General features: G+C 40.9%; 1 protein-coding gene across 2 annotated transcripts in view; it reads left to right on the top strand.

Moving 5' to 3' along the window:
• Positions 1 to 23,884, top strand: part of fut8b (fucosyltransferase 8b (alpha (1,6) fucosyltransferase)) — a 69,481-nt gene extending 45,597 nt beyond the window's left edge. For both annotated transcript variants that reach the window (XM_067482181.1, XM_067482182.1), the window contains exons 3-10: positions 1,643 to 1,761; positions 2,697 to 2,859; positions 7,359 to 7,473; positions 10,821 to 11,058; positions 15,772 to 16,018; positions 20,831 to 21,007; positions 21,190 to 21,340; positions 22,131 to 23,884. In XM_067482181.1, coding sequence (XP_067338282.1) covers positions 1,643 to 1,761; positions 2,697 to 2,859; positions 7,359 to 7,473; positions 10,821 to 11,058; positions 15,772 to 16,018; positions 20,831 to 21,007; positions 21,190 to 21,340; positions 22,131 to 22,469 — 1,549 coding nt within the window. In that variant the 3' untranslated portion in view covers positions 22,470 to 23,884. The remainder of the gene's footprint in view (positions 1 to 1,642; positions 1,762 to 2,696; positions 2,860 to 7,358; positions 7,474 to 10,820; positions 11,059 to 15,771; positions 16,019 to 20,830; positions 21,008 to 21,189; positions 21,341 to 22,130) is intronic.
• Positions 23,885 to 27,122: the final 3,238 nt, after the last annotated feature.

The raw sequence follows: 27,122 nt of genomic DNA on the forward strand, positions 1-27,122 counted from the left end.
TGTAGAGGATTTGATTTGGTATAATGTCAGTGGCACGTGTTTTTCTTTTCTGCTCGGTTTATGTGAACTTATGTGTCTGATCCTGTCCATCTCATTGTTGGTGTTTTAATTACATGCATGCAGTAGCTATTCATAGTTTATCAACATTAAGCTGTGAAAATGTAGATTTTAGATTGCTGTTTATGATACACTTTTAACACACATTAGTTTACATGCACTTGAAAATTCTTCACTGCTCATTAAATATACTGCAAAGCTGCCCAAACATCATTTCAGTTATAATACACAGTTAACCATTGCAAGACTTTCAGCTGTAAATGTTCTAAGTAGAATGAGTACAGCGCATGTCTATCATACATTTTTATATTTAATCAAGAAAAAGCTACACAAGTTTGCAGAAACCCTAAAGACCAGTTGTACTATAACCCAATCCCCGTGTTGCCCTTGACTTTCATTTCTTTTTAATTTTATTTATTTATTTATTTTTGCCTTTTCTGTCCTGCTTCACACATCTATGAAGGAACATGTCACTGTGGCCACTGCAGCATTAATGAGCCGCACACTCTATGCAGTTATTTTAGGGAATTTCCAGTGTGGCTGTTACAAAAAATGGTCCAAGTACAGTAGTTGTGTTTTTTTTTTTTTTTTTTTTTAAATGCTAAGTTAATTGTATCTGAGTTTGTTATGGCCACCACAGAATTAAAATTGTATCACTATAATTAAAATGTTAGCCCATGGACGTATTGTAATACAAACGCTCAAGCTCTAAATCTGTCATTCCCAGAGCCAATAACCAGAGCCAAAAGAAGACAAATAATGTAGCTTATATTTGCTGTTCTTTCTTCTTCTTTTGTACATGTTAATAAGACTCACAAAGTATTTCAGTTGATCATGATTTGACTTTTGCTACTGTACATAAGCTATTAGGGAAATATTGTAAGAGGATACGATGCTGGGGTGTGTTGTACAGATGTAGATGGGCTGAACCTCTGTACATAATCTCGAGTTCAGAATTAATAAACTAAGACAAGGCTCCAGGAAGCTCCACTGTGGTGTCTTGGCAAATGATACACAGTTTTTAGTGGTGAATGCTCAAAGACGCTGGTTTTAACAGCTACGTTTTTACTGCAGCTTTTAGGTCAAACTTCAAATGAGAATCGAGTCATCCCAGTAAGATACATACCAGACTAGTCAGTAAATGTTTAAACATTAACCATGTCTCTAAACTTCTCCACCTCATTAACCGGTATTAAAGCTATGTGTTACAGATCCAAAGTGAAAGTGTGACTTCAAGTATTGTATCAACAGATTTTGTTTCGAAGGCATAATGCTGTTTTATGATCTAAGCGAATTTTTACAATACTTGGAGACGTTTCAAAACCTAATTACAGCCAAGTGATGATGCTGTCAAGTGAAAGAGAAAACTGTCTGGCATCTGTTATGCAGTCTGTTTAGTTGGTGATACCTTTGTTCTTATAAATATATATTTTTTTTGAACGCACTTTTACAACGTTATTATTCAAATAGATTTTTTTCTTTTGCTGGGATACCGCTCATCATTTCACAGGATTATTTTTGCAAAGTAAAACTCTCATCCTTCTGTTATTGTACTCAGGCTGACCCTTGTGTCTTGTTCCTCCAGGATACCGGAGGGCCAGGTAGAAGCAGGGTCCTTGGCCGCAGGGAGGCTGCGCTCCCTGGAGGACCAGCTAACCAGAGCCAAACAAAAGATCCACAGCTTCCAGAAACTCACGGGAGATGGTAAGCTAGGGCCTTCTAAACATAAAAGGATGCATTTTGAAGGTGTGGGGTTGAATATATATGGAAACAAACCAGCCTTCTGTGCTTTTGCCTGCAGCGAGATCTACTGTAGCTCATCAGCGATGATGGCTGAGCTGTGCTGTCAGAGGGGCAGGGTTATGCGTGTATTTGCCATTGTAAGCAATGGTCAGAGGGGCAGGAAAGCTGTGGTGAGTGTGGAAATGTGTGAATGAAGTGGAGGCTGCGTTAATGCCCCAGTGGCAGAGATGGAGGGAGAAAGAGAGGAGAAAGGAAGACAGAAAAAGAAAATAAAGAAGGACATGTGAGTTTGGAGGGCAGCACAGGGTCAGCTTTTCCATGTTGCCGCAGGGGAAGAAAAAGCTAAAAATACCCTCCAGCTTTTTCCACCAAGGGAGGGAGTGAGAAGGATAGAAAGAGTGTGAAGTTAAAAAAGATTAACCCTCTCCACCACCACTTCCTTGTCCTCCTGCTTGAGGCTGTCCTTCCCTTCATTCTTGTTTACGTATGTGTGTCTCTCCACCGCAACCAGAGCAGGTAGCTGTGTTATCCATGTGGGTCACCCTATATTGTTTGGCTCGGGTGGGGTTGTTTTCCTTCCTGGTGTTAGAGCCGTGTGACTAAACATGAGAGAGACATGAGACATTAAAAAACATTGACCAAGTGTAACTTAATAACAAAGACAAATACACATGCAGGTATAAAGCATAAAAGTTAGGCTCACACAAGCTAATGCTCAAACATTCCTAAAGACCCCTTTGGCACCTTTCTCTACTTTGTTCCTTCTTGTTGTATCCCCAGAAAGACCCTTTGAAGTAAACACAATTAATTGATTGTTTAGATCATACGTGTGCCTCAAATGTCACAGAACCTTGTTACAGTTTATTGTTAGGTGTTCTCTTTTATCCCCATCGTAGGCCCTGGGCCCACTCAGGAGGAACTGCGGAGGAGGGTGGAAAACGGCGTCAAGGAGTTCTGGTACTTTGTTCGCAGCGAGGTGAAGAAATTGGCCAATGTTGAGCCCAGCGAGAGGCAGAAGTATGCAGACACACTCCTGCAGGACCTTGGACATCAGGAAAGGTGGGCAAATATGAACTTGAAATGGAAACAAGTAAATCTGTGGCCCAGTGAAGTGAAGTAAGAAGTTAGTGTTGTTGGGGGCAGTAGTTTAATGGTAAGTAGTTTATCAAATTTTAAACATTATATAATGAATTAGTCACAAAACACCTGCAGCCTCATTCATATACTGCACATCGTAGTTTGCAGGTGTGTGTTTTTGATGCTTCTGGGAATCAGCTCAGAATTGTTGTAATACAAATATTACTGTGTTGAATTGTCTCTCTTGCTTTGATTTAAAGGCTCTGTTTAGTGGCAAAAGCCTCAATGATGACATTTACTGCACTAAGACTAGGGCTTGAACGCAGCACTTGCAGTAGTTACACAACCGGACACAATGTGCAAAGGTCACAGACACACCCTCTCTGTCTCGATGGCAGACGTTGGCATAGCTAAATGAAGTAAGGCCTGGTGTTACTTAGTCAAGTGATTCATTGTAATCCTCCTGAAGTGGCTTGCAGGAACCATTGTCTCTGTCATTGTTACCTAAGCAGCTTTCCAAAAGAATAATTTCCTCATCCCATACACACAGGCTTGCATGTACACACACAGCACCGATAGGGGCAAAGGTGGAATGAGCAATGAGATGTTTGATTTTAAAAATTCACCACTCCTTTATTTTCATTCTAGTCACGTCCTGGTCTTAAAATAAAAACCCAAGTAAATCACACAGAAATGTTGCTAACATGCAGTAGCATAGACTTGTATTACAGTGCGTTTAGAAATAAAAGCCTCATTGAAATCGTACTCCTATGTAACTTTTAATAGAACATTTTAAGGAGAGGAAGAGGAACCAGACTGAAAATGTAACTCAACACAATCATGCAACGGCCAATTAGAATGTTATCACACAATTATGTGGAGAATTATGGAGTCCTTATCAGCCCATATGCAATGGTTCAGTTCAGCCTTCAACCTTCCAGGCATGATAGAGAGGAGAAATCTAGCAGCAGCAGCAAATATTTCGGGTGACTGTTGGTGATGTATTTTACAGACAGAGAAAGTCTTCTCTGGGTGGATTTTCCCCTTAATACTTGCCTGCTGTTTTCGTGCCTAAACCTTGTTGATGTAATGCCTAAACCTAAGAAGACTGTAACTCTGTGTTACTTTCATTTTGTATCTGCAACAGCAGCTTTCAGACGCATAATTTCGGGCTGATAAGAGCTGATAACGGCATTTTGAACGGCGCGATTCCCTCACTATTGGGAAGACAATGTGGCTGGGTACGTTGCCATAAGTAGTGTAAGGCACACAAACAGAACTCTGGACCCATCTCAGCTTCAAAGTGGATAGACGGTGCTTTATAAGTGCTCGTGTTTCGTCTTAGAGCACAACACTACGTAGCTGTACGCCAGCAAAGAGAACTACTTATCTTTCTCTTCCTCTATCTCGCCCTTACTTTTTTCCCCAGCCTAATGGAAGGCTATAATGTGAACCTGAAGCCTTGTTCTCCTATAGGTGCAACATAATTTAAAACAACTTTACTGTATATACACATCTTCACCACATATGCTGTGGTGTTCCCCTGTGATGCTGCCACATCCCCAGGCTTGTCTGTTGATTCCTTGTTGAGTCTCGCTGCCAGCCAGGTTTGCTTTTCCTTCACGCACAGGGTCAGAGATGGCTCCCCTGTGTACCACTGGAGGATATTTTGACATCCATCACACCCTGTGGTTCCAGCTTTAAAATAACCCTGTCTTAGATGCAGAGGAAGGCACTGTTCACCGTGCCGCAATGTTTATATGGACATAGAACATTTATTTGCTTTGTGTGTAAGTGTGTCCTGGCATTGACGACTGAATACAGCATCGAATTGCCTGGATTTCTGCATGGAATGATCTGATGTTGGTCTGAGTATAGCCAAACAATGTGGATGAGCTAAAAAGACACAAGCACTTCTAATCTTTTAGCGTCTTTATTTAACACAACAAATTTAACTTTCACGGCTTTGGTGGATAAAAGATACTGAACCCTTGGATTTAATAACTGGTCAAACCTCCACTGGCAGCAATAACCTCAACCAAGCTATTTCAATACGTACCTGTGGATCAGGTCTGCACAATGCTCCGGCCTTCAGGGATCATTCTTCCTTACACCCATATTCATCCATATTCAGCCATATTATTCTGTTCATAATGTAGCATGTGGTATCCAGAGTGAACAGCTCTCTTGAGGTCATTCCACAGCATCTCTTCTCAGGTTTTGTTTTTCCAGCTCATTGACGTATTTTCTTTTCAGCCTTGGAGTTATCTTACTGTAGCAACACACACACACACACACACACACGCCTATAAAGAGTACCTACCATTTTAAAAAAATCTCAAGTTATTGACAGTTTTTATATCTTTGGCCTGATGAGTATCTACACTCTTTGAGATTACTTTGTACCTACTTCTGGCAAGTGATTTTCAAATCCTCTGAAATCTCTTCTTTGCAAGGCATAGTTTACATAAACAGCTGGGAATAGAAACGTTTCAGTGTGATAAGTCAAAGTCCTTCTAACCCATACTTCCTTTTTTTTACGAATAAATTGATTCTGTCTACTTGGACATATTTTTTTTTTTCAACCCGTACTGTGACTATATAAAAATATATTGCAAATGAATAAGAAAAAAAAAGAATTATGTGTTATTAGTTCAAATAGATTGTTTCATTATTAATCCATAAACAGGAATAATGCCAAGTACCACTTACTTCATCTCGCCAGTATATTGCGTACGAACTCTCAGCCACACGGGATGTGACTGATTTGGGTCAAAGAAGTGAGTAATAAATTAAGCTTGCATAAGTGTGTGTGTGTCTGTTTTGCATCTGCCCCTAGCTGCATATATCAGCGCTTTTGGGCATGTTTGTAAGTGGATGGTCACGATATCTGGCAGTGTGTGACACATACTCAAATTTGCCATCAGAGGCTTGCAGATGGCAGACTTAATACAAAAAGGAGCTGAACAACCAGGAAGATGTTGTTGTGATCAGTCGGCATGACCGAAACGACATGTTTTTCTAAATATATCCTGAAAGCATGTTGAGCCTCGGTAATGTTTAACGTGCAGTACTGTTAACATATGCTGACTAGTAGACGGTCTTTTCCTGAGCTTTTTTTATGCTACAGGGCTGAATTCACAATCTCTGAAGTGTTGATATACAAAAATCTCTGATGATTCATAAGTCTGCTATAAAATGTCTGTGCATGTCACAAAGAAAGAGTCTTAGTTAAAAGTTAATTTAGCTATTGTGAACTGGAGGAGTCTGTCTTGATTCAAAATGAACAACAATTATTTTATTTAACCTTGATTTCACCAGGTGTAGATCAAAGTGTGGTTAAGAATGAACAATTAAAATGTAAAAACAAATATTTAAAAGGTTGCAGGAGCCAAACGAGAACTCTTCACTGTTATTAAGAACATGGCTTCTTTACCTAGAAAGCCAGCAGAGTCTTTCTCTATGGAGTTCACAGAATAGCCATAAGGTAGCAGGTCAGTTTCATTCCTTGTGCAAGTTCTTCCATGTGTGATGTAAGAAATACTGTATATAATGTGGAAAATCACGTACTGAACATTTTAACAATTTTGTATCTTGAAGCAGGGGTGGTCCATGGAGTCCCCTTCTATTAAAGTATATTTAAGTTCTCTATTCTAATGCTACTATAATGAAAAGTATACTTTTTCAATTGTCTTGAAATTTGAATTAGTAATTGTAGATAACTATAACTATCGAGCATATAAAAAGGTAGGAATGTCTGTTTTTGCAAAGAGCCTGTTAATTAAATACCTGAAACTGAAAATGTTATTCTCTCATTAATGTAAATGTCCTGGTGTTGCTAATAAGCTTAATCATTGATTTGCTGTGGTCTTGATGTTCAAGAACAAGCAGAGATTAGAGATTTTAATGAGGCCAATTTCAAATGAACCCTTTTAAAACTTGCCTGAACCCCAAATGTTTAAATAAATATTCAAAAAAGGGAAACGCACGACCACCCCTTCACTTACTTGTGTAAAAAAAAAACATGAGAAAAAAAAGAGTTTTCTCCTGATATGATTATAAAGCCTAATGTGATAGAGATGATAGTAAAGCAAGTCCACTCACATTAACTTGATATACAATATTGACACTATAGCAAAACTGGGATCTGTCCCAATCAAGTTGTAGGTGGGTAAAAAAAAACACAGTAAACTGCAGTGTCTGAAAGTGGTGTGTTATGTCTGTTTGTCTGCATTAGTCCGTATGGAGAGTTTCTTGTAAAGGTTAAACAGTAGTAATCAAAGATGCTGTTTTGTAAATCTAGGCTTCTTGTGTTTATGTTTGACAGTCCAGGCATTGTTCAGATTTAATGAATTGCAGTTTTCATCTCACACTGCTCTTTTCTTGGGCTGCATGTATTGGCAATAGCTACATCTGGAGGAGTTGTTGTTTTTCGTATAAACATGACAATGTGCATTAAGTTTTAAAATGTCTTTCTGCAGGTCCATCATGACAGACTTGTACTACCTCAGCCAGGCGGACGGAGTGGGCGAGTGGAGAATGAAAGAGGCTAAAGACCTGTCGGATCTGGTCCAAAACAGAATCACCTACTTACAGGTATCTAGAGACACATGCTGCTTAGCTGTCTTCACTCTCTCACACACACATACATGCACACACAGCCATGCACACACTCCCCTGTAGACCTACATAAATACATTGTGTGCATCGATGCAAATGTTTTTTTCACACATACAAATGCACATATGTGTTTTTGACGACATCTTTCACACTCGATCGTCTCATTTGCACCATCCGTAGCTGTCAGCATCAGTTCCATGAGGAGCAGGTGAGGGGTGTGATAGCAGACTGTTTCAGCAGTCACATCTGACAAGCAGGGTTCTTGTTGCTTGTCAGTGGTTTAGTGGCACACACACACACACACACATGCAAGAAGCCACCCAAACATACAGACACACATGGAGACTTGCAAAATGATTGGCAGACTACACATATGCAGCAATGCAAAAACATCTACACAGTTCGAAGACACACAAACACACACGAACTCAGACTTAGATGTGCTATACGCTTACAGTTCCACATACATAACCTGACACCCAGGATACATTCATTCGCCCCCAGCAACCCTTCTTCCCTTCCCTAACATTGGTCCTGTCGGGCGGGGCAGTGCGACACGGCGCTGGATCCTGCAGCATTAATGAGCCGGTGTGTTTGATGAAGAGGACCCAGTCAGTCTGGCTGGGCGTAGACGGCACCACTAACAGCTGCTGTCACCACTGCTGAGGGATCACACCGCTCCACCAGCTGCCATCCCTAATTCATCACACACACACACCGTACACAGATGGGTTCACCCGCATCAACGCAAGCGATCGACACACACACCCACAAGATTGATGCACATGCACATATGCAAAGAAACACTGTGTATACGTGTCTCACTATCTCACTCAGACACACTTACTCATACATCTATATGTACGCACACAAGCAGACTCCTCCCTCCTGTCCGGCTGTCTTTGCCACCTGCACCAACCCGTCTCCCTTCATAGTACAGTAACTCCAGCTCTGCGTCTGCTCCATCTGTCCTCTCACAATATTGAGTGAACATGGCTGGCTTCTTCAGATGAATTACTGTTGGACATGCTTCTCATCTATTTTTTGCACTATGTGACTATTAGTAATCAGCATGATCATGTTTTTGATCTGTTATAACCCTGGAAGCAAAAGTATTTTTTTTAAATAAACGATCACATGATTGTGATTTCTGCAGACAACTTTTTGTCAGGGGAAAAAGCTAAAAGAAATTCCCTGTTACCTGTGAGTGAAGAATTGCAGGGCAGCCGAAGTTGGCGACGAGCTGGTGAACACGGTGACACATTTAGCGGGAAACAAGCCAGGACTTGGATGCTGACTACAGCAAAGCTAAAGATGTAACCGGTGTCCACGAACTCCTCATTAAAACTCTTATTGTTCCATGTCTGGATGTGTAAATAGTTTTGTTGAGATGAAACCATATCAGTTTAAAAGTAAATTAATATATATATCACTGGTAGATCTGCAGGCAACAGAGATAAGCAGAACACATTTACCTAATCAAAATGTACAATAGTGTTGTGTTATATTAAACATCAGAGTGCACAGCTTTCTTTCATCTTCCAATATGTTACTGAGTGTGGGCATCACATTGGATAATTACCTGAGGCTGACATGCAGTTTCTCACATCCAGTTGTTCCCACATTTCCTCCACAAACGGTATCGCTGTGGTCTCTCTGAACTGAATCACTCTGCCTCTATGTTTCACACTCCAAAAGCAGACCATTCAAACAGACACTTAACCTACAGTGCAGAGCGGTACTCAGAGGCGGCCTTTGTACACGCAGCTGCCGTCATTATCCTTGAACTGAGTCTCTCAGCGTTTCGGAGTCATTCCAGCCTCATCATTATCGACCTGGGATTCGCCGATGGCCTCCACGCCACACTGGCTGAAGCCACACACGTCAGTTTAGTAGAGACGCAGTGGTTTCTGCGAAAGACAGCAACTTTTCCACAGAAAACTTGTAAATCATTGGTACAGTAAGTTCACTTCCAACTCTGGAGCAAGTAGTGAATCGGCACCCTGTAAGTTAGAGGAAGCACCTTTGTGGTTTGGTCTTTCAGCTCAATGGCTGCTGTACTCTGTCCATGTTATTGAACAGCAGATGTGCTGTTTTCAACACCTACAGAAGCTTCTCTTTTTTTATCTTTCTCTTCTCTTTTTGCCTTATTTTCTTTTCCTGTTCCTCTTTTCTGTTCCTTCCATCCTCTTTTGATTTAATCTCCCTTTTTTTTTTTTTTTTTTTTTTTTTTTATCATCTCTTCTGTTTTCATCTTCATTTGTCTCTCTGTTCCTCCTCCCCCCTCTCTTTCTCTCCCTCTCCTGCTAGTGTGTGATAGGCAGCATTAGCCGGTGGGTGCCGGGCGGCCTGATTACTGTGAACCATCCGCAGCTGCAGCAGCCTAATGAGGAAAACACTCACATAAGCCAGTAATTGCTGTTTAGGAAGTTGGTTGGCACGAGCGTTGCGGAGTCTATCGCAGCGGCTGCCGAGCGAATCACAACCTGCCCGGCAACTCATCGATAACACAGCGTGTGTCACGCTGCCGGTTTCTACGTTTTGTTCTGTTTTTTTTATTGCAAAAAAAGATTCCTTGTGTCCCCCTTCAGTGTGTCACATTTGGTTTTCTTCCCAGCAGAGTTTGTATGATATTAAAGCCACTTTATGAGAATGTGAAGGGTGAGGGACAAAATTATGAGGAAATGAAAAGGAGAGCACAAAAAAAATAGAAGAGCAATGGAGTTTAACAAACAAGGCTAATGGTGATTTGTTTTATTTTTGATCAGCAATCAGCAGTGCAGAAATAGACACAACTGAGCTAATTTTCTTTCTACAAGAGTCAACTCTTTATAATCTGGTCCTAATAATACTGACTTCACAGATAGTATTTTTTTAATAAACAGTGTGAGAAACTACAACATCACCAGTTTGATCCGCTCATAATAAGAGGGTTTCTGGAAGTTGAGTCATGGCAACTGGACTTGTCCCTCAGACTGAAGAAGCTACTTGGAAGAGCAGTGTTACATTTCACACTAAGAAGAAAGAAGTCCAGTTGCCACGACTCGACTTCCAAATAACCTCGTCTAGATGACATACAAAAAATTGGGGGTGGGGGGATGGAAAAAAGCTGTTGAAAGTGGATTTTACCAGGGCGACACTGAGAAACAGAAAAAGAAAAAAATCTGAGTGAAGTGGAGTTTGAGACAGACAGGTAGAGCTGAGAAAGAAAACAATATAAGCCGTGTGTTATTACAAGTCAGAGATCAGGGCTTTGAGAGCTACAAGACGAAGGTCAAGCAATAAAAAAAACCTTGAAACATTCTCTCCTCTCCTCTTCCTAGAACCCCCCAGACTGCAGTAAGGCGAGGAAGCTGGTGTGTAACATCAATAAGGGCTGTGGTTATGGCTGCCAGCTCCACCATGTCGTCTACTGCTTCATGATCGCTTATGGCACCCAGCGCACGCTCATCCTGGAGTCCCACAACTGGCGCTACGCCCCCGGAGGCTGGGAGACCGTCTTCCTGCCCGTCAGTAACAGCTGCACTGACCGCTCGGGGGCCACCACTGGACACTGGTCAGGTTGGTACACACACCCACACTCAAACCTACAGCACTGGGCACTGCACACAGTCACGCTGGCAGTGCCGCCTACAATGAGTGCAACTGGTTGCTTTATAATGAAATCACTCATTTTTTGGACTATCCCAGCTAAAAAAAGGACTGTCAGACCTGCGTTTTGTGCTGTGACAGCAAAAACAAAGTGTGAATTCCCTGGCTAAGCAGGACTGTGCAATTCCAGTTAAAGCACTTTTGGCAGCCAGCGTAGCAGCAGCAGGTTACTGTACAAACGCTTTGGTTGCCAAGAAATCCTGTGACTGGATTTCAGCAAACCCCCTCCTCTGACCTACAGTAAGTTTTTACTTCTAGTGAGGGGTGCAGAGACAAATTGTAGGGAATTGCTGTTGCAGTAGCGCAGTCCTCTATCTGTAATCCCACCCTTCTTGCACAGTTTGGATTCATCGTGTCTTGTACACGGAGAATATCGATCGTTATTGACAGTGACGACACCAAAGTCTGGGTGTTGACTGACTTTGAGTGGCTGTTTACCTGTTTAAAATTGACTTTGACGTCAAAATCTAATCGTGTGTTACGAGTGGAAATTTGGCTTTATACAGCATAAATACCATTGCAGTTCTTTGAGCTAAAGGAACAGCCTTGTAGTTTCTAAGCCTGAGACTGTGGACTGTCTGTTTCGTTATGTCTTATTTGGTATTCGGCGCCTGTCAGGGTCCATAATGAACACCATGTTCAGCTATAAAGTCGTTCATATGTATACCTAGTACCACAGATGACCTTAGACCAAAGATCGATGGGCTTGTTTGTGAGAAAGGCATCTCCCCACCGAGGCAAAGGCAGAAGGATCATTTATGGATGAGATTGCATAGACACATGAATCGAAATGCTGATTTTAATATGATTGATGATAGTCCCAAAGTCCGAGTGTGTATGCATCGGCTAAGCTGACAGAACCAGAGCGTTTTTAAATAAAGATCAGTGATGATTTGAAGGTTTTACTGTGAGACTGTGCCTGCCCCCCCCCCCCCCCCCCCCCCCTCCCCCCTCTTTCTCATTGCTGTCTTGTTCTCATCATTGTATCCTTTCAGCTCTTCATTTTTCCATCTATCGCTTCATTTGACTCGTGCTCTCCTGGGTTCTCCCTTCTTATCTCCTGCGCCCTCCCTCTCTTATTCCCCTGCCTTTCATGTGTCCTTTTCCACTATCTAATGTCTTCCTCTGGTGTCCTTCGTGCAAACGGCCTCCTACAGATTCATATATGCCATCTGGTTGCTCACAGCCAACTGACTACAAATACCACTCCCTTTCCTCCTCTGCACCTTTTAGTAATCTGGCTGCTTATTCTTATACAGTCTTGCTATTTGCAGATTTAGTATTTTTCTGTTATCCAGCTCAGCTAACAGCTTGGCTGTGCTTTTGGCGATGCCTGTTTGTTAACTGTGCAGACAAAACATTGCTTGGAGCACTGACCCAAAAGGAATGCTAAAGCTTTGGATTATTAAGTGGATATACATTGGATATCTCACTTATTAAGTGGAATTCTGGCCCCTGCCAGTAAATTCAATATTTATGAAGGGAGTGAAGACTGTTCTCTTGGATAGTGTCAATGCTAATCACTAAATTTGCAAATGCGGTTATATTTCTTTGCCTTTATGTTATGGTTAACCAGCGTTTATTACTTCAATGCAAATTACTTCAGACGAAGATAAAATGTCACACAGTTTTGCATCTTCAGGACAATTTGTTACTCTTGAATCTTTATAATCCTCCCTCTGCTGTATTATTCTGTGGCAGTCTTTTGTGGTCACATTCACAAAGAAATGTGTGTTTCCATCCTATGAGGTTTTGTTTGACTGATCTTGTTTTCATGCATCAAATCAATTGTTATTTTTACTACCAACTTCTGTTGCCTTACCAGTTTCTTTTTTTACATAGTTAGCACATGGTGTGTTATCTCCTTGGATGTGAGACAGAGGCATAACGTATTTGAAATGTATATAATACTACAAATCTTAATATTGGCATAGAAATAGCATTATTGCCTACAGTACTCTTTATTTACTTGACAGCACAAAATTATTACCAGTAGAGCTTCCACCTTTTAAACGTGTTTTCAGTGCCTTTTTTTTTTTCAACGAAACAAACCAAACGTACTGAGATAGGAAAGCCACATCCTGTTTGAAATCCATCAGCAGTACAACATCTTCATCAAAAGACACCCTTTAAAATAGTTAAATGACATCTAACACAATACTTACAATACAAATACAATTTTCATTCTTGGAACTACAGACTCATTTCTGTCGCTACCAAAAGAAAGTAATTATGTTGGACACTCAGCGCTGTTGTCTGTGTAACCGACTGATGCGTGTTGCTATTTTTACTACAACATATGTTCAGTGGACAGCATGGCAGAGCTGAGCACCATCTCACACCTGATTAAAAAGTAAAAATTTTGAGCTGAAATTTTTTGTGGAACAATGGTTTGTTGACCAAAAGAGCTAATCTGCCAAAAAGAGAATCTTCCTTTGAGGTTTTTCTGGAGAGGTATTACTGCTTTTTGAGTGAATCACAGTACTGTGGTCCCTGCCTTGTAAAGACTGGAACAAGAGTTCTGAGTTCATAAAACTCTGTCTCTAATGTATTATGAATGGAGAGGCAATATATTTTAGTGTCACCAGCTTTATCAGCATGTTAATCTTTTTTAGGCTCACTACACATCATACGTTTGAAGTAATGCAGTAATTCTGTGTTAGTGCAGAACCATCTGCTTTAAGTTGTGATATACATATAGAAAATATAGGCAGAGGCTTTGGGGTTGAGATGAAACTTAGAAAAGCTTTGTGATCTAAGCTGTGGGAGGAGGACACACTGCATATCTGTACATTAGTGCCAAGAAGTGCAGGCCTGAAAATATACTTATTTCTTTATATATGAATCATGCCAGTGCTGTTATATAAGTAAAGACTGGAAATATTTTTCATGTTCATTATTTAATGCTTCCTCTAATTTATATTCTGTTCATGAACCAGCAGACACACACACAATTTGAGGCCTGTGTTTCTGTCCTTGTTTTTAACTTGCTTTTTTATGTACCCTTTCTATGAAATTTGTAATGACTCATTATGCCATTTATTTGGAAGTGTGCTGTGGAGGCTGTTTGCAGCTGTATTAGAGCCTGTCTTTGGCAGTATGAGAAGCCCCCAGACATACAAAACATGAGCCACAAACACACACAGACATCGAGTCCACTGTCTGTACACACATACATGAAACCTGTGTGAATGAACCGAAGTGGAGAAACACACACGTACCCAGAAAACATGCATATTATCTTGTAGTAATTAAGAACAAAGATGGTCCAGTACTGACTATTAATGAGGATCCAAATAAAATAACACACAAAGGCACAAACAGGAGCTCCAGCTAATCTCATCTCACCAGAAGGGTTATGCCTGGCACATACAACCTTCACTCTCTTTCAATCTTATGACCCCCCACCCCCCCTTTTTTTTCTGTTCTATGTGTGTCTGTGTACCAGGTCTTACTCACATTGTGGGAATTTAAATTGGATTACACAGTCAGTTGTGGGGACATGGCTTTCCTCATGAGGACAAGATGCTCGTCCCCACGAATTTTACTGTGATGACTTGGTTCAAGATTGTTGTATGTTTGGGATGAGGTTAGGGCTCGGGTTGGGCACATAGTGGCTATGGTGAGGGTCAGGGTAAGTCTCCAGGAAATGAGTGTAAGTAAGTGTGTGTGTGTGTGTGTGTGTGTGTGTGTGTGTGCATGTGTGTGTGTGCGTGTGTGTGTGTGTGTGTATGTGTATGTGTGTGTACACCTTTGTGAGAGATTTCTGCTGCCCAGAGAGGTGACTTTCATGATCAGCCCTGCTCAGCCCTCTTCCCAGGGCCAAACAGGACTGAGCCTAAAGGGGCCAATGCCAGACCACCACCCCTGCCCCAGCCTCTGGCCCTACATAGCACTGATAGAGAGGAGCTTACCTTGGCCTTTAGGCAAGGACAGGCAAATAGCAACTGTCAATCACAAAAGCTGGACTCTGCAGGGTTGAGGGATTTAGATTTATATTGGCAAAAAAAAAATAGAATATAACATTACTGGCAAATAATACTGAAATATTACACTGCATCACATAATAACATATATTTTCTCAAAAAATATCATTTATAATGTATATTAGAGATTTCAGTTAAAAAAAGACCCAGGCTCAGTAAACGCAAAGATACATATAGTTTTTCGACCTCAAGTTAGGCATAACTCAAAACTTGTGTCCAAATATTATATACTAGTTCCCGACAAAAGGATTTGGGTAATTTTTAAGAGATGACAAAGATCCGAATCACAAGTCTCAAATTTAACTCGTAGTTTGAGCAGCACAGTGCACCGTCTGTCTTTAAACATTCACTGAGTTCTTTTAAAAGGGACGAAAAGGTAAAAACCTTAATTTAAACATTTTTATCCAACCCTGGCACTTTAAAGGTGTTTTTAACTTGTGGTGCAGAAAATAAATGAACCATTTTATTCATTAATCGCTTAAGTTTGTAATGAACGAGAAATTCCAAACATTTGGTTCCAGCTCCTCAAATGATCAGTGTTTATTACATTGTAAATTTGACAAACACAGACCTCGCTGTTAAATAAGTAGATGAAATGGTGAATCTGAAGTGTCTCATTCTCTGCCTGCTCTTTCAGGAGAGGCTCATGATAAAGACGTCCAGGTTGTGGAGTTGCCCATAGTGGACAGTCTCCACCCTCGGCCCCCCTACCTGCCCCTGGCGATCCCTGAAGACCTGGCCCCACGCCTGCAGCGTCTGCACGGCGACCCCTCCGTCTGGTGGGTGTCCCAGTTTGTGAAGTACCTGGTGCGCCCTCAGGCGTGGCTGGAGAAGGAGATCCAGCAGAGCACCGCCAAGCTGGGCTTCAAACACCCCATCATTGGGTAAGAACACGCAAATGTTTACATTTACATTTACAGTGAAGTCTTCGGTTTAGTGTATACTTGAATGAAAGTAAACACAAACCAAAAGGAGAAGAAAACAAAGACCTAAAGCCATAAATGCTGTGGTGGAGCACAAACACTGCTTTGGGTGAGGTTACCACAAGGTTAATACAACAGTATTAAACGTTACTTAATTTGATTTTAGTGTTTCGTAACTTTTCTATCTTTATTTATGCTTGGGAGGTTTTTGCTTTTTCATTCATTGCTTTAGACTCATACATCCAATATTCAGGCAGATCAACTTGTTCAAAGAAATGTAATCACTCTATAATCATCACTCTCTTTTGAGAATTATGCTGGTATAATATGTCTGACTTTGCCTTGTTTTAGGTATTAATATCCCTACAAGGTTTTAAGTCCCAAGATATTTTATACTGAGGGGCTGCTGATAACCAAAACTGATCTGATATTTTCTTAAAGTGTCTTTTATATAAAACAATTATATAGCTACATACTACAAACAATAATGCACTCGGTGACTTATTGCTTTATTAAAATAGATTTATATAACTATTTACACTTGTTTATGGAATATTTGTTTGTAACTACATTGCCCAGCTGTCGTGGGAAACTTTGCTGCCTAATGTTGTTTTCAAACCATTTGGCCAAAGCATATTTTTTGTTAATGTTTGAATAGAGGACATAAGGACAACTTCACCAATTTTCAACCTGCAACCTGCAAGGTTTTAGTTTAGGGTGTAAATGTACATTCATGCTTTTAAACTTCCCTTTGCTTCTAGCTGAAAAGCATCACATCACTATTAGGAGTTTGCTTGGCTACAAACGATTGCTCAAACGAGGCTATTATTAGGGTCAACCTGCTTTTCCTGAGCTACTCCAGATGACATCATCCTCTAAGTGACGTCACCTGGAGGCGTTTTTCAGGTAGAAGTAGTGACATATTTTAATATAGGGAACCAGGTATCAGTGAAGGTGTCACATTTAGAATAAGCCCTGTTTATGCTATTTTTAAATGTCACAGTTAAACAATAGTTGTGACAAATGTTTGGGCATCAGTATTTAGTGACCCCCACTTCGGTTCAGTCGGTGTTACAGCTTGCTCACAACTGTAGCTCATCTTGAGAGGAAACAAAATGCTGTAGCCAATATTGCAAGCAATGCAGTAGCTGTTTAGATATTTCACTTCAAACCACAGATGGGTTGATACCAACTGTTCCAAAAGCATTATTTCAGTCTTTAATATCGCTCTGCTTTCATTGTGACAGCTCTGTGCTGTCTCCAGAGAGTGTCCTCTCACAGCTTGGAACTGACTCGGGACTTCTTATGGAACAGTGCAGCCCAAATGAAAAATGCTCATCACCGTGAGGCACTCGGTTTCCATGTGGGCCCACCCTTTGTGGAAGCATATGCAGTCACAATAAAGCAAGCCACATTTGATAGCGGCTTCTAAGAACTGGGTCGGACATGTTTAGCTGTTTATTTACTTGTTTGCTTTCCTCTGTATCCTTATCAGACATTCAGTCAACCAACATTCGTGTGCTGTCTGCCAGCCTCTCTTGACTCATAAATAATTCTTCCCATCTTGAAGCCGCACATCAAACCTGGATCAAATAATGCTTTGTAAATATGTCTCTGCAGTTGTTTTAACCTACTTGGTCTAACAGATGAGGCGGAGGGTGGGGGGTGGGAAAGGGTTTAGCCATATTAAGACAATGCAATTAATGACTCAAGTGTGAAAAGACTTTCAGGTGAGGCTAAGATTTCTGCATTGTCCCATGAGGGTGACTCCACCCGCCTGGTAAAAGTAGTATTTTTAAAAGAAATGCTATGAGTAGGATTTTTCTAGTAGTGTGCGAAGCCAGCCTGGTTTAGTTCTGTCATGCTCTTCCTACCTCTCACATCTATATGTTCAGAGTCTCTCTACAAGCTTCTTGCCCTTCATAACTCCTCTTTTACTCACCTTCTTCTTTACATTTTGCTGCGAGCGATTGTCACTGCTCTCCCTTTCTTTCCCCTGTCCTGTTCTGCTCAGTTTTCATTCCCTGTTGCTACACTCCCTCTCGTTCTGTCTCTCTCTCCCTTTTCTTAGATGCTCCTCTCTTTGGTTTTTACCTCTGCCTTTCATCACCTCAGCAGCTGCCATCTCTTTCTCACAGCCCTGTTTGACTCTCTTCCCCCCATTTTCCTCCTTTTATTTCATTTTCTGTGACTCATTACACTATTGTGTTGAGATGATTCAGATGCGCATGGCAGCCTCAGTTCGAAGACCAAGTTGCCCAGAGCTGCTGTATTCTTCTTTATTGACAGCTGATGGGCAGCCAAAGAACTGAGGTCAACCTCCAACAAATAATGTATTCTGTGCGTATGTTACTGTGATATTCTGCCACAATCAGCATTCTCTCTGTCTAGTGTGGGCGTGTTTAATGTTTTAATGTATGCTTGCACGCCCACCGTGAGGATTGCCCTGCCTTGTCAGTACTGTATGAATAGAAAGAAATGGACTGAATTAGTGTGGGGGAGTGCAGAGGGAGGGAGGCGATTGCTATGAGCTAAGCAATGCCTCAGTGTGGCCTCAGCTGCTCTGTCAGAGGGAGAAAGAGACTAGACAAAGAGGGTTCACCAGAACTGAAAAAAGGAAAAACAGCAGGCATGAAAGAAGCCAGTAAGCAGGAGAGAGGGACAATGACAAAGGATCCAAAAGCCTGGAGTCAAGACCTCTGTCGGACGAGAGACAGAGAGACTGAATAAAAGGCACCGACAACCCCACCACCCTCTCACTTTCCTGCCCTCACCTCCATTCTTTGGGTTTCATTTGCCACATAAATAAAGGGTGTAATTCTCCGGCCAGCCAGTGGTAGAAATCAGGTACAGCCTGTTTATCCTCTTTCTCTCGAACCTTTGACTCTTAACATTTTATATCTACATCTTTGTCACACAAACGAGCATGAGGTAGCCTTTAGTTTGTAGAAGCCGTTTTAATCTTAAAGCAACTGGGAAACCCTGAATGGGGTAAAGTGTTTAGGGTTTAGACTAATATTATCCATCAAAGTGCTTATTAAAAGGCTCGTGATCCTCCAAGTTCCAGTGGAGCTGCTCCTTGGTCACCGGTAGAGCAGCTGGTTGTAGTGGGCAGCTCCCAGGTATCCCAGATACCATATGAATGTGGAGTAAAGGGGGGGGAAGGGTACAGCCAATTTCCTCTCAGCAAAGTGAAGATTTAAAGTTCTGTGTTTTCCACGTTAGATTTTACATTTATTGTGCTCCTCAAAGCCACAAGTCACAATGTGAACGTGTCTGCTAAGCTTCGTAATCAAATAGTCTTGGGTGGTATAAACTGCTTTCATTGTCCATCAGCTTGAGGGGATGCTTGATGCCTTTGTCAGGGGAAGGAATAGTTTTAGTTTTTAACCCGTCCATTATTTTTATTTTTTTGTCCCCCTCACATGTACAGCCAGTGACAGCGCTCTTTCTTTGTCCTTGGTACTGGAAGTGGTGACAAGCAGACTGAACAAAATACTATTGTGTTAGTTTTTTCTCTTCCTGTCCATCTTTCTGTCCCACTACATTCCTTAGACCCCACCCCCACCCCCTTCATCTGTTATCCCATAATGTTTTATGTTTGGTTTTATACCAACAATAGGAAAATTCATACAAAATATGCCATTTCACTGTAAGTGCTGTTCTGGCAGGCTGATTTTTACTTTGGCAGAAAAATGAAAAGCTGTTGTCAACAACTTTTACAACACATGAATTTGCTGTTGTTGTAATAAGAGTGTTCTTTCAGTAAGAATAAAAAACATCAATATCAATCCTTTTTAGCTTCACCACTGTTTGTTTTTACAAAAGCAAAGCCCTAAGTGTTGCGATCCATTTATCAGAAAAGATTTTCCACCTTGTTTCCCTCAATTATGATTAATTTGCTAATCACCTACTTTTTAATGTAATGCTTCATGACATTCAAAATGTGTACCCTCGTTCCACAGGCCACAGATGAGTCTATGTGTATGTGACAACAACTTTTTGGTTGTCGTTGTTGTTTTAGGCCTAGTGCTGTTTATTCCTGAAACTGTTGAATCACAGAAGTGCATTAAGGCCAATGCAGAAATCAGCCATTACATCTTGACATCACTTTTAATTCAAGCATAGGATTGATGCAATTTTAAGCTGGTTGCGTGTTTTAGCTTGAAAGCACACATCGGTGGATCTAAGGCTGTTTTTCTTTACAGCACAAACAAAAGCTGCTTTATGGAAGTTGGTGGAAGAAGAAGAAAGCCTGTCTTTTATTCATATAATCTCTCAGTTTTGAGAAAATCATGTACTCTCAGACATAACAGTTCTAATTGTACTGATACCAAGATATCAATATCAAAATGGCAATAAATTGTCCAGATGTTTAACAGTTAAGCAAGATAACTGGCACTGGTGTCCTAAAGGCTGGCATGTTGCATTTCAATTTAAAGGTTTCAACAAATCAGAAAGAAAGAAAAAATCAGAAAATTCTCACATTATTATATAGAACACACATGTCTTACATGTCACCAAAAAAGATTGTTATTTTTAAATTCTGAATTTATTTAAACACAACAGCTAAGTGCATTACGAATTATTTCATTTTATGTTATATTGACTTTCACCACTATGACACTGTATTGCTCCCTTATGACTTGCAGATGCCGGAAAAATCACCACAGCATCGAAAAATGACAGAGGAAAAGCAGTGAGCCAGTATAATGAAAAGCTTCTTGTTTATTGTCAATTTGGTTTTAATCCTGTCTGTCTGTCTGTCTGTAGAGTCCATGTGAGAAGGACAGATAAAGTGGGGACGGAGGCAGCCTTCCACCCCATAGAGGAGTACATGCTGCACGTGGAGGAGCAGTTTCAACATCTGGCCAGACGTGTCCATGTAGACAAGAAACGGGTTTATCTTGCCACCGACGACCCGTCCCTGCTGCAAGAAGCCAAGACTAAGTCAGTGCCCAGGAGTGTGTGTGTGTGTGTGTGTGTGTGTGTGTGTGGGGTGGGGGGGTGGGGGGGTCTATATATGTTTAAAGTGTGTTGGTTACACAATCCCACATACATGTTGATTGTTTACCCCCTTTTGTTTTATGACTGTATCTGATTCAGTCTTTCTGCCTTCTTGTCCCTTCCAGGTACCCGGAATATGAGTTCATCAGCGATAACTCCATCTCGTGGTCGGCAGGACTTCACAACCGCTACACCGAGAACTCGCTCAGAGGAGTCATCCTCGACATCCACTTTCTATCACAGACCGACTTCCTGGTTTGCACCTTCTCCTCACAGGTGAATCCGCAATCCACATTTGTCACCACATTTGGCTTTGATGAAATGATAAAACCAGTTGTGATTTTAATGGTTCAGATGTGATTCACCACTTGTGCTCATATGACTCCTCACCATTCTAAAAAAAATATTACATGAAAATGGAGCTGAGTCCATTTGCTAAGGGAAGCCACCACATGTTTCATAAATGGACCCTGGGCCTGAGATTGTTGAATTAACAATAATGAAAATTATGAGTTGGAGTTTATGAATAAGAATCACAACAAAATTTACAATTAAACAATTTCCAAAAACCTATGAGATAATTCCCTGATTAAAAGTGGAACAACAGAAATAAACCAGGTCAAACAACCTTATCTCATTTTTACTAGCAGAGTTAATAATCAGCCACTATCTCATGACTTTAATTTACTAATGGCCTCTCAAATACTATTTTATAGCAAGTTCTAACATGGAGTGGACGGGCTACTTGCCAACCCTGAAAATTACATACAAGTCTAAATTCCTATTCACACTCTAGGCTTATTAGCCTAGAGTGTGAATCCCCCCCCCCATGCTACTCCTGCTCCAATCACTGTGCTTCCTCCATAAGTCCACCATAAGTATGTGAGTAGAATAAGTTTTAAGCACCTGAGCTCAAATGACAGGCATATGTCTTACAGTGAGAAGGGCTTTTTATAGACTTTTTGTGTCTCTTCCACGTGGTTCTACATCTTTGTTATCAATATAAATTCCTCTACATTTACAGATTTAAATATGAAAATAACCCCAGCTACTGTTTCCGACTCAGGTGTGCCGTGTGGCATATGAGATTATGCAGACGCTGCATCCAGATGCCTCCTCCTTCTTCTACTCCCTGGATGATATCTACTACTTTGGAGGTCAAAACGCCCACAATCAGATTGCCATCTACCCCCATCAGCCACGCAACAGCGAGGACATTCCCCTGGAGCCTGGCGACGTGATCGGCGTGGCCGGCAACCACTGGGACGGATACTCAAAAGGCATCAACCGCAAACTGGGCCGCACCGGCCTCTATCCTTCCTACAAGGTCAAAGAGAAAATTGAGACCGTGAAGTACCCCATGTACCCCGAGGCAGACAAACTGCTCAACTCTCAAAAGAAGTAAGGGAAGGAATGAAAAAAAAAAAATATGTAGAAGGATGGAGTGAGGAGAAACACGCAGACTCCGAAGCCAGTGAAGGTGGCTGCTTTTGTACAGAAGAGAGAGGCATTCTTAGTGCGCTGAGCTGAGTAGAAAAGAGAAATCCTGTTCCCAGGGGTGAGAGGAATGAGAATGCACTCTGTGTGTTTTATGAGTGAGAGAGAGTAGGCGTGTGCGTGCGTGCGTGTGTGTGTGTGTCTGCGTGTGCACTTGTGTAAAATGCCTGTGCATATGTCAGGTCATGGAAGACTTGCACCCTACCACTACTCCCCCCACCCCACCCCCCCCACCCCCACCCGATGCTCTGACGTCGGGCCTGTAGAGATGTAGACGTGAACATTGATTTTAAATAAAGCAAGAAAACAATTAATATCTACACAACTGACCAAGCTTGCTCTCCCGAGACCAGTTTGGGGACTGCTGAGAGACTGGCACACTCCAGGGTGAGCTTTGAATCAATGAGAAGACAAAAAAAGACAAACTGGGGGAAAAAGTGTTTTGATTTTTTTTCAGTGGGTTTTAATTCTAATCTTGCCTTGTTTCTTTTTCACCTTTTTGTTCTTTTTTTTTGTTTTTACTGAATGTACTGTATCCTCTTCTTGCCATGCTCACTGCTGCCCATCCCCCCCGCTCCTCCTGCTCCAATCACTGTGCTTCCTCCATCTCGTCTCTACACGTGCAATTAATTTTAAAATACCATATTGTGCTTTTATCAAGTGTTTTTAATGATCTTAATTTTGTATGTATGGGGCTTGTGCATTGTATACTGTACTGTGTGTGTTTGTGTAAGAGAGAGAAGGAGAGGATGGAAATATGTGTGTGTGTGTGTGTGAGAGAGATCCAATGGGCCTGTGTGTGCAGTGAGGAGTGACATTTTTTATTTTTTTAAATTTTTTTTTCCTTCTGCATTTCTTCCTGACTGATTATTGTTTGTGTGGCCAGTGGGAGACTGGCAGTGACAGACCATGGGATCTGTCCTCAGACCCCAGCACTTGGAACAATGGTGAACTACTTGTCACTCTGCTGGTGACCTCTAGTGAACAATGGTAAAATTATGTGGAGTATGGTGAACTCATGGTGCACGCCCACAGACACAGGAGCCGTTCCCAGGCTCACTGAAACAAGCACTCCACTGAGGTAATGTCCTTTTTGGCATCTCTGCTGTCTCTTCTGTCCATTTGTTTGTTTCTTTGTTAATTTTTTTTGTTTGACTTTTAACATTGCTGTTTTAAAATAAATGAGGAAAAATATGCCTATGTTTAAAATTAATAATGTTGTGTCATATCCAATTCATGAAGGCTTTTTTTTTCATAACTTATGTTTTTGGGCATTGTCTTTGATAACCACAGATCAAATAAACTTGAGAAACCAACACGGCATTTTTCCTTTCAGCCTGATTCTGTTCACCATCTGTTCCTCGGCCTCTTAACGGGTGACACCTGCTCGTTCAATCAGGCTGAACATGCTTCAAATACATTACACACATTCCAAACTGAAAATCAAGGCTTTTTTATATTTAAAGAGTTCATTTCCTGAAGGATCTCCATCTATTTTTGAAGAGTAAAAGTCATTACCTGAAGTTCATCTTTTGATAGCTCCATAAAAAGGAAGGCCCGGCTTCTAAAATTGATATCATTTTGGCGTCCTAGGATTCGCGCTACGCCCTGCCTTCAAAAAGCACCAGTAGTTTGTTTTATAAATCATTCAGTAAGAGTTTGAATACATTTTCAAGACATTTCAGAGCAGAAGTTGTTAAATCTTGCTTTGATTTACATTTCAAACTGAGGGCCAAGATCAGTATGTTCAAGAGAGACATTACTGTCCATTTAAATATTCTTAGTGACAGCTACATGACATTTCTGCTCCAAATACTAAACATCTCTCCCTCTGGAAACACAGGTATGTCATTTAAGAACCAATAGACTTCTTGCTCTTGTCTGGTGTCCTACTTCCTGCATGTTGTCTTTCTCTGTGTCTTATTTATGGGCTGTCTTGTTACTTTCGTTCTCAGGGGGCTCTGGGATTTTCATTACAGAACTGTTTAATTTCGACACTGATCTGCATGCTTCGTTGGACACCCATAAGGAAAGCCACAGCACTGGTGGCAGAGATGAGCGTTTCTGTGCGCACAAGGAAGAATAATAGTTTTATTGTTTTGTTTTTTTTCCCCTGCCTGACAACAATCCACAACCAATTTAGCCCACGCTGACAAAGCGTTCACAATGTACATGCAAGCGTGCAGCAGTTCACTGAACATCTCTTTTCATTGGGAAAGGGTCCCTCGTGGGCTTTATACACGCACACACTAACTGGAGGGCACTTTAATTAAAATATAGCTACTCGTTGCTGTCACGGAGGCCTGTAACAGTCGTTTAAGAGAGACGTTAGTTCAGTTAATTATTCTGTTAATTGGCCACCGCTCCTGATTGAGAGCATTCAGGTTTTTAGCAGGCAGATTTCTTTCTTTGCACTCGTGGCCTAATCGTTGAGGCCATTTGTGGGCCTCCCAGATAAAGCCGTGACTTGTTGTGAAGAAGAAGAAACTGTCCCTCAGTGTCAACAGGTTTCCCACCCCCTTACTTTAAAGGATAGGTTCAACTTTTTTCTTCGTCCTCTCCGTACTGGTCATGATGAAATCTCCCCTAACATAACCGTTGTGTGTGTGAGAGAGGAGAAAATACACAAGGGGATTTTAGAAAGGGCAGGTTTCTGCTCAAAGTAGAGGGCAATTTAAAATCACTGTAGTTAAATTGCAGTAGTGCAATTATCAACGTTGTAACAAGCGTAAAGAGCCTAGAGACCAACAGAGACCTATGTTTAGCCTATATTTATGTATTTTTTTATTTTCATGTTTTATTAAAAACAAATGTAATTTGTATCTCTTGCCCACTTATTTAATTTGGTTGCTTTTTTGTGTTCTATAGACCTTTTTTACAATAAACAGACGTACTTAGCGAAAGGGTAACCGTGCTTCCACTTTACGCTGAGCAACGATTCCAGTAGTGTTTTCAACTTCTCTGTCATTTAATAAAATGACTGAAGCATAAAAATTCATAAAGCGGGACATTTAGTCAGGTTGCTGTATTTCAACATCACAGGTAATGATATACATCCTTTATGTTAATGTTTTTTTACCTGCGGTGGGTGGGAAACATAATCGTGGTCCAGATGAGAAGCGTCAGTGGCAGCTTCAACACTTAAACTGGACAAACAGTTTCCTCTGTGGCTAAATGTTTACTTTCCCTTTCATAGACCCTTTCTTTCATTTCTGTGGTGCGACAAATTTGTTTCACAAAAAGCAGCTCGGGACAACTCTGTTTGTGAGCCAAGTGCTTTAATATTATGATCTGGAGTGAATTGCTGACTATAAACTTCCGTGTACCTCTTAAACCTTAAAACTTCGTCCTTCGTCTCGCTTGTTAGCCTTCACCCATCTTTTTTTTTTTCAAGTTTTGTATCTTGTTTTTTGTATCTTGTTTTTTGATTCTGAAATTGTTACTATGTAATGACTTACAACAGAAGTTAGGAAGACTGTTCTCAGCTTCTTCCGGTTGAGAAATGCGGAAGTGTTGAAAAAGGTCTATTTGGCCCCACTGTGTGCTACTTACGTCTCTTATATTGAACAGAAATTTTTACAGGCCGACATGAAGAAACAGGCTTTCTTTAGCAAAGTTAGTTCGAAAGTAGCAAAAATAATGTTTAGCAAGACAAAACACAAACGCGTTGATCAAAAATGTAACGTTAAATATTCAAATGCTCTAAATGCTCTAACCTTATAGCACTGTACCTAATGTCACGCTGGAAAATGTCTATTCGCCTATGGTCTGTGTCTGTGATAGGATTTGGCCTCACTGATGTTTAGTTGACTGATCTTTTGTCATCATACATTCATTTCTATCGTGCATGTCTTTTTTGATGCCTGTTTGTTCCATGGTTATGAAAATATTGTGTTCTTTGTGGTGATTGGTTAGTGTAGGCTGGTAAAGCTATTTCAGATGTTTGCTAGTTTGAGAAATTAGGCTATGGTGGTTATTTGATAAAACTGGTTGCTGTTAAATGCTGAAATGTGTGTGTGTGTGTGTGTCAGCACAGAAATGCGTGTATGCACATCATGCTTGTATCGTGGGTATTTGCACCCTAACCCAACAACAATTACTTAGGGCATACGTTTTAGTAGCATTAACAACCAAAACTAAAGTTACCACAATTCATCCAATTGTTGGAGGAATTTCACTCTCAACCGCTCTCAATAATTGTTGTAATAATAAAGGAATGACCAAAGTAATTATGATTTCTCATCTGGGAACCTTGAACATCAGTATACATTTTTATTGAGATCTGTGCAATAGATGGTTTTTTTCTAAACAGGTACACACCACTTAAAACATCAAATAAAATATTCAATTTCTGCTAATAGAACCCTGTAAATCTTACACACTGCAACTTTAAGTCTAACTGGAAATAAATGTATTCATCAGTGCTCTGAGGATTCAAACAAAGATTTCAATGTGACGGAATTTAGATTATCCAGAGATAAGTGGTTACGCCATCGCCGTGTGCAGGTCTAAGCTTTTAAAGGGCAGTTGAATTATTTCGGACTGAGTCAGAAAAAGTAAG

Source organism: Channa argus, chromosome 17 (assembly GCF_033026475.1).
Source record: "Channa argus isolate prfri chromosome 17, Channa argus male v1.0, whole genome shotgun sequence".
NCBI lineage: Eukaryota > Metazoa > Chordata > Actinopteri > Anabantiformes > Channidae > Channa > Channa argus.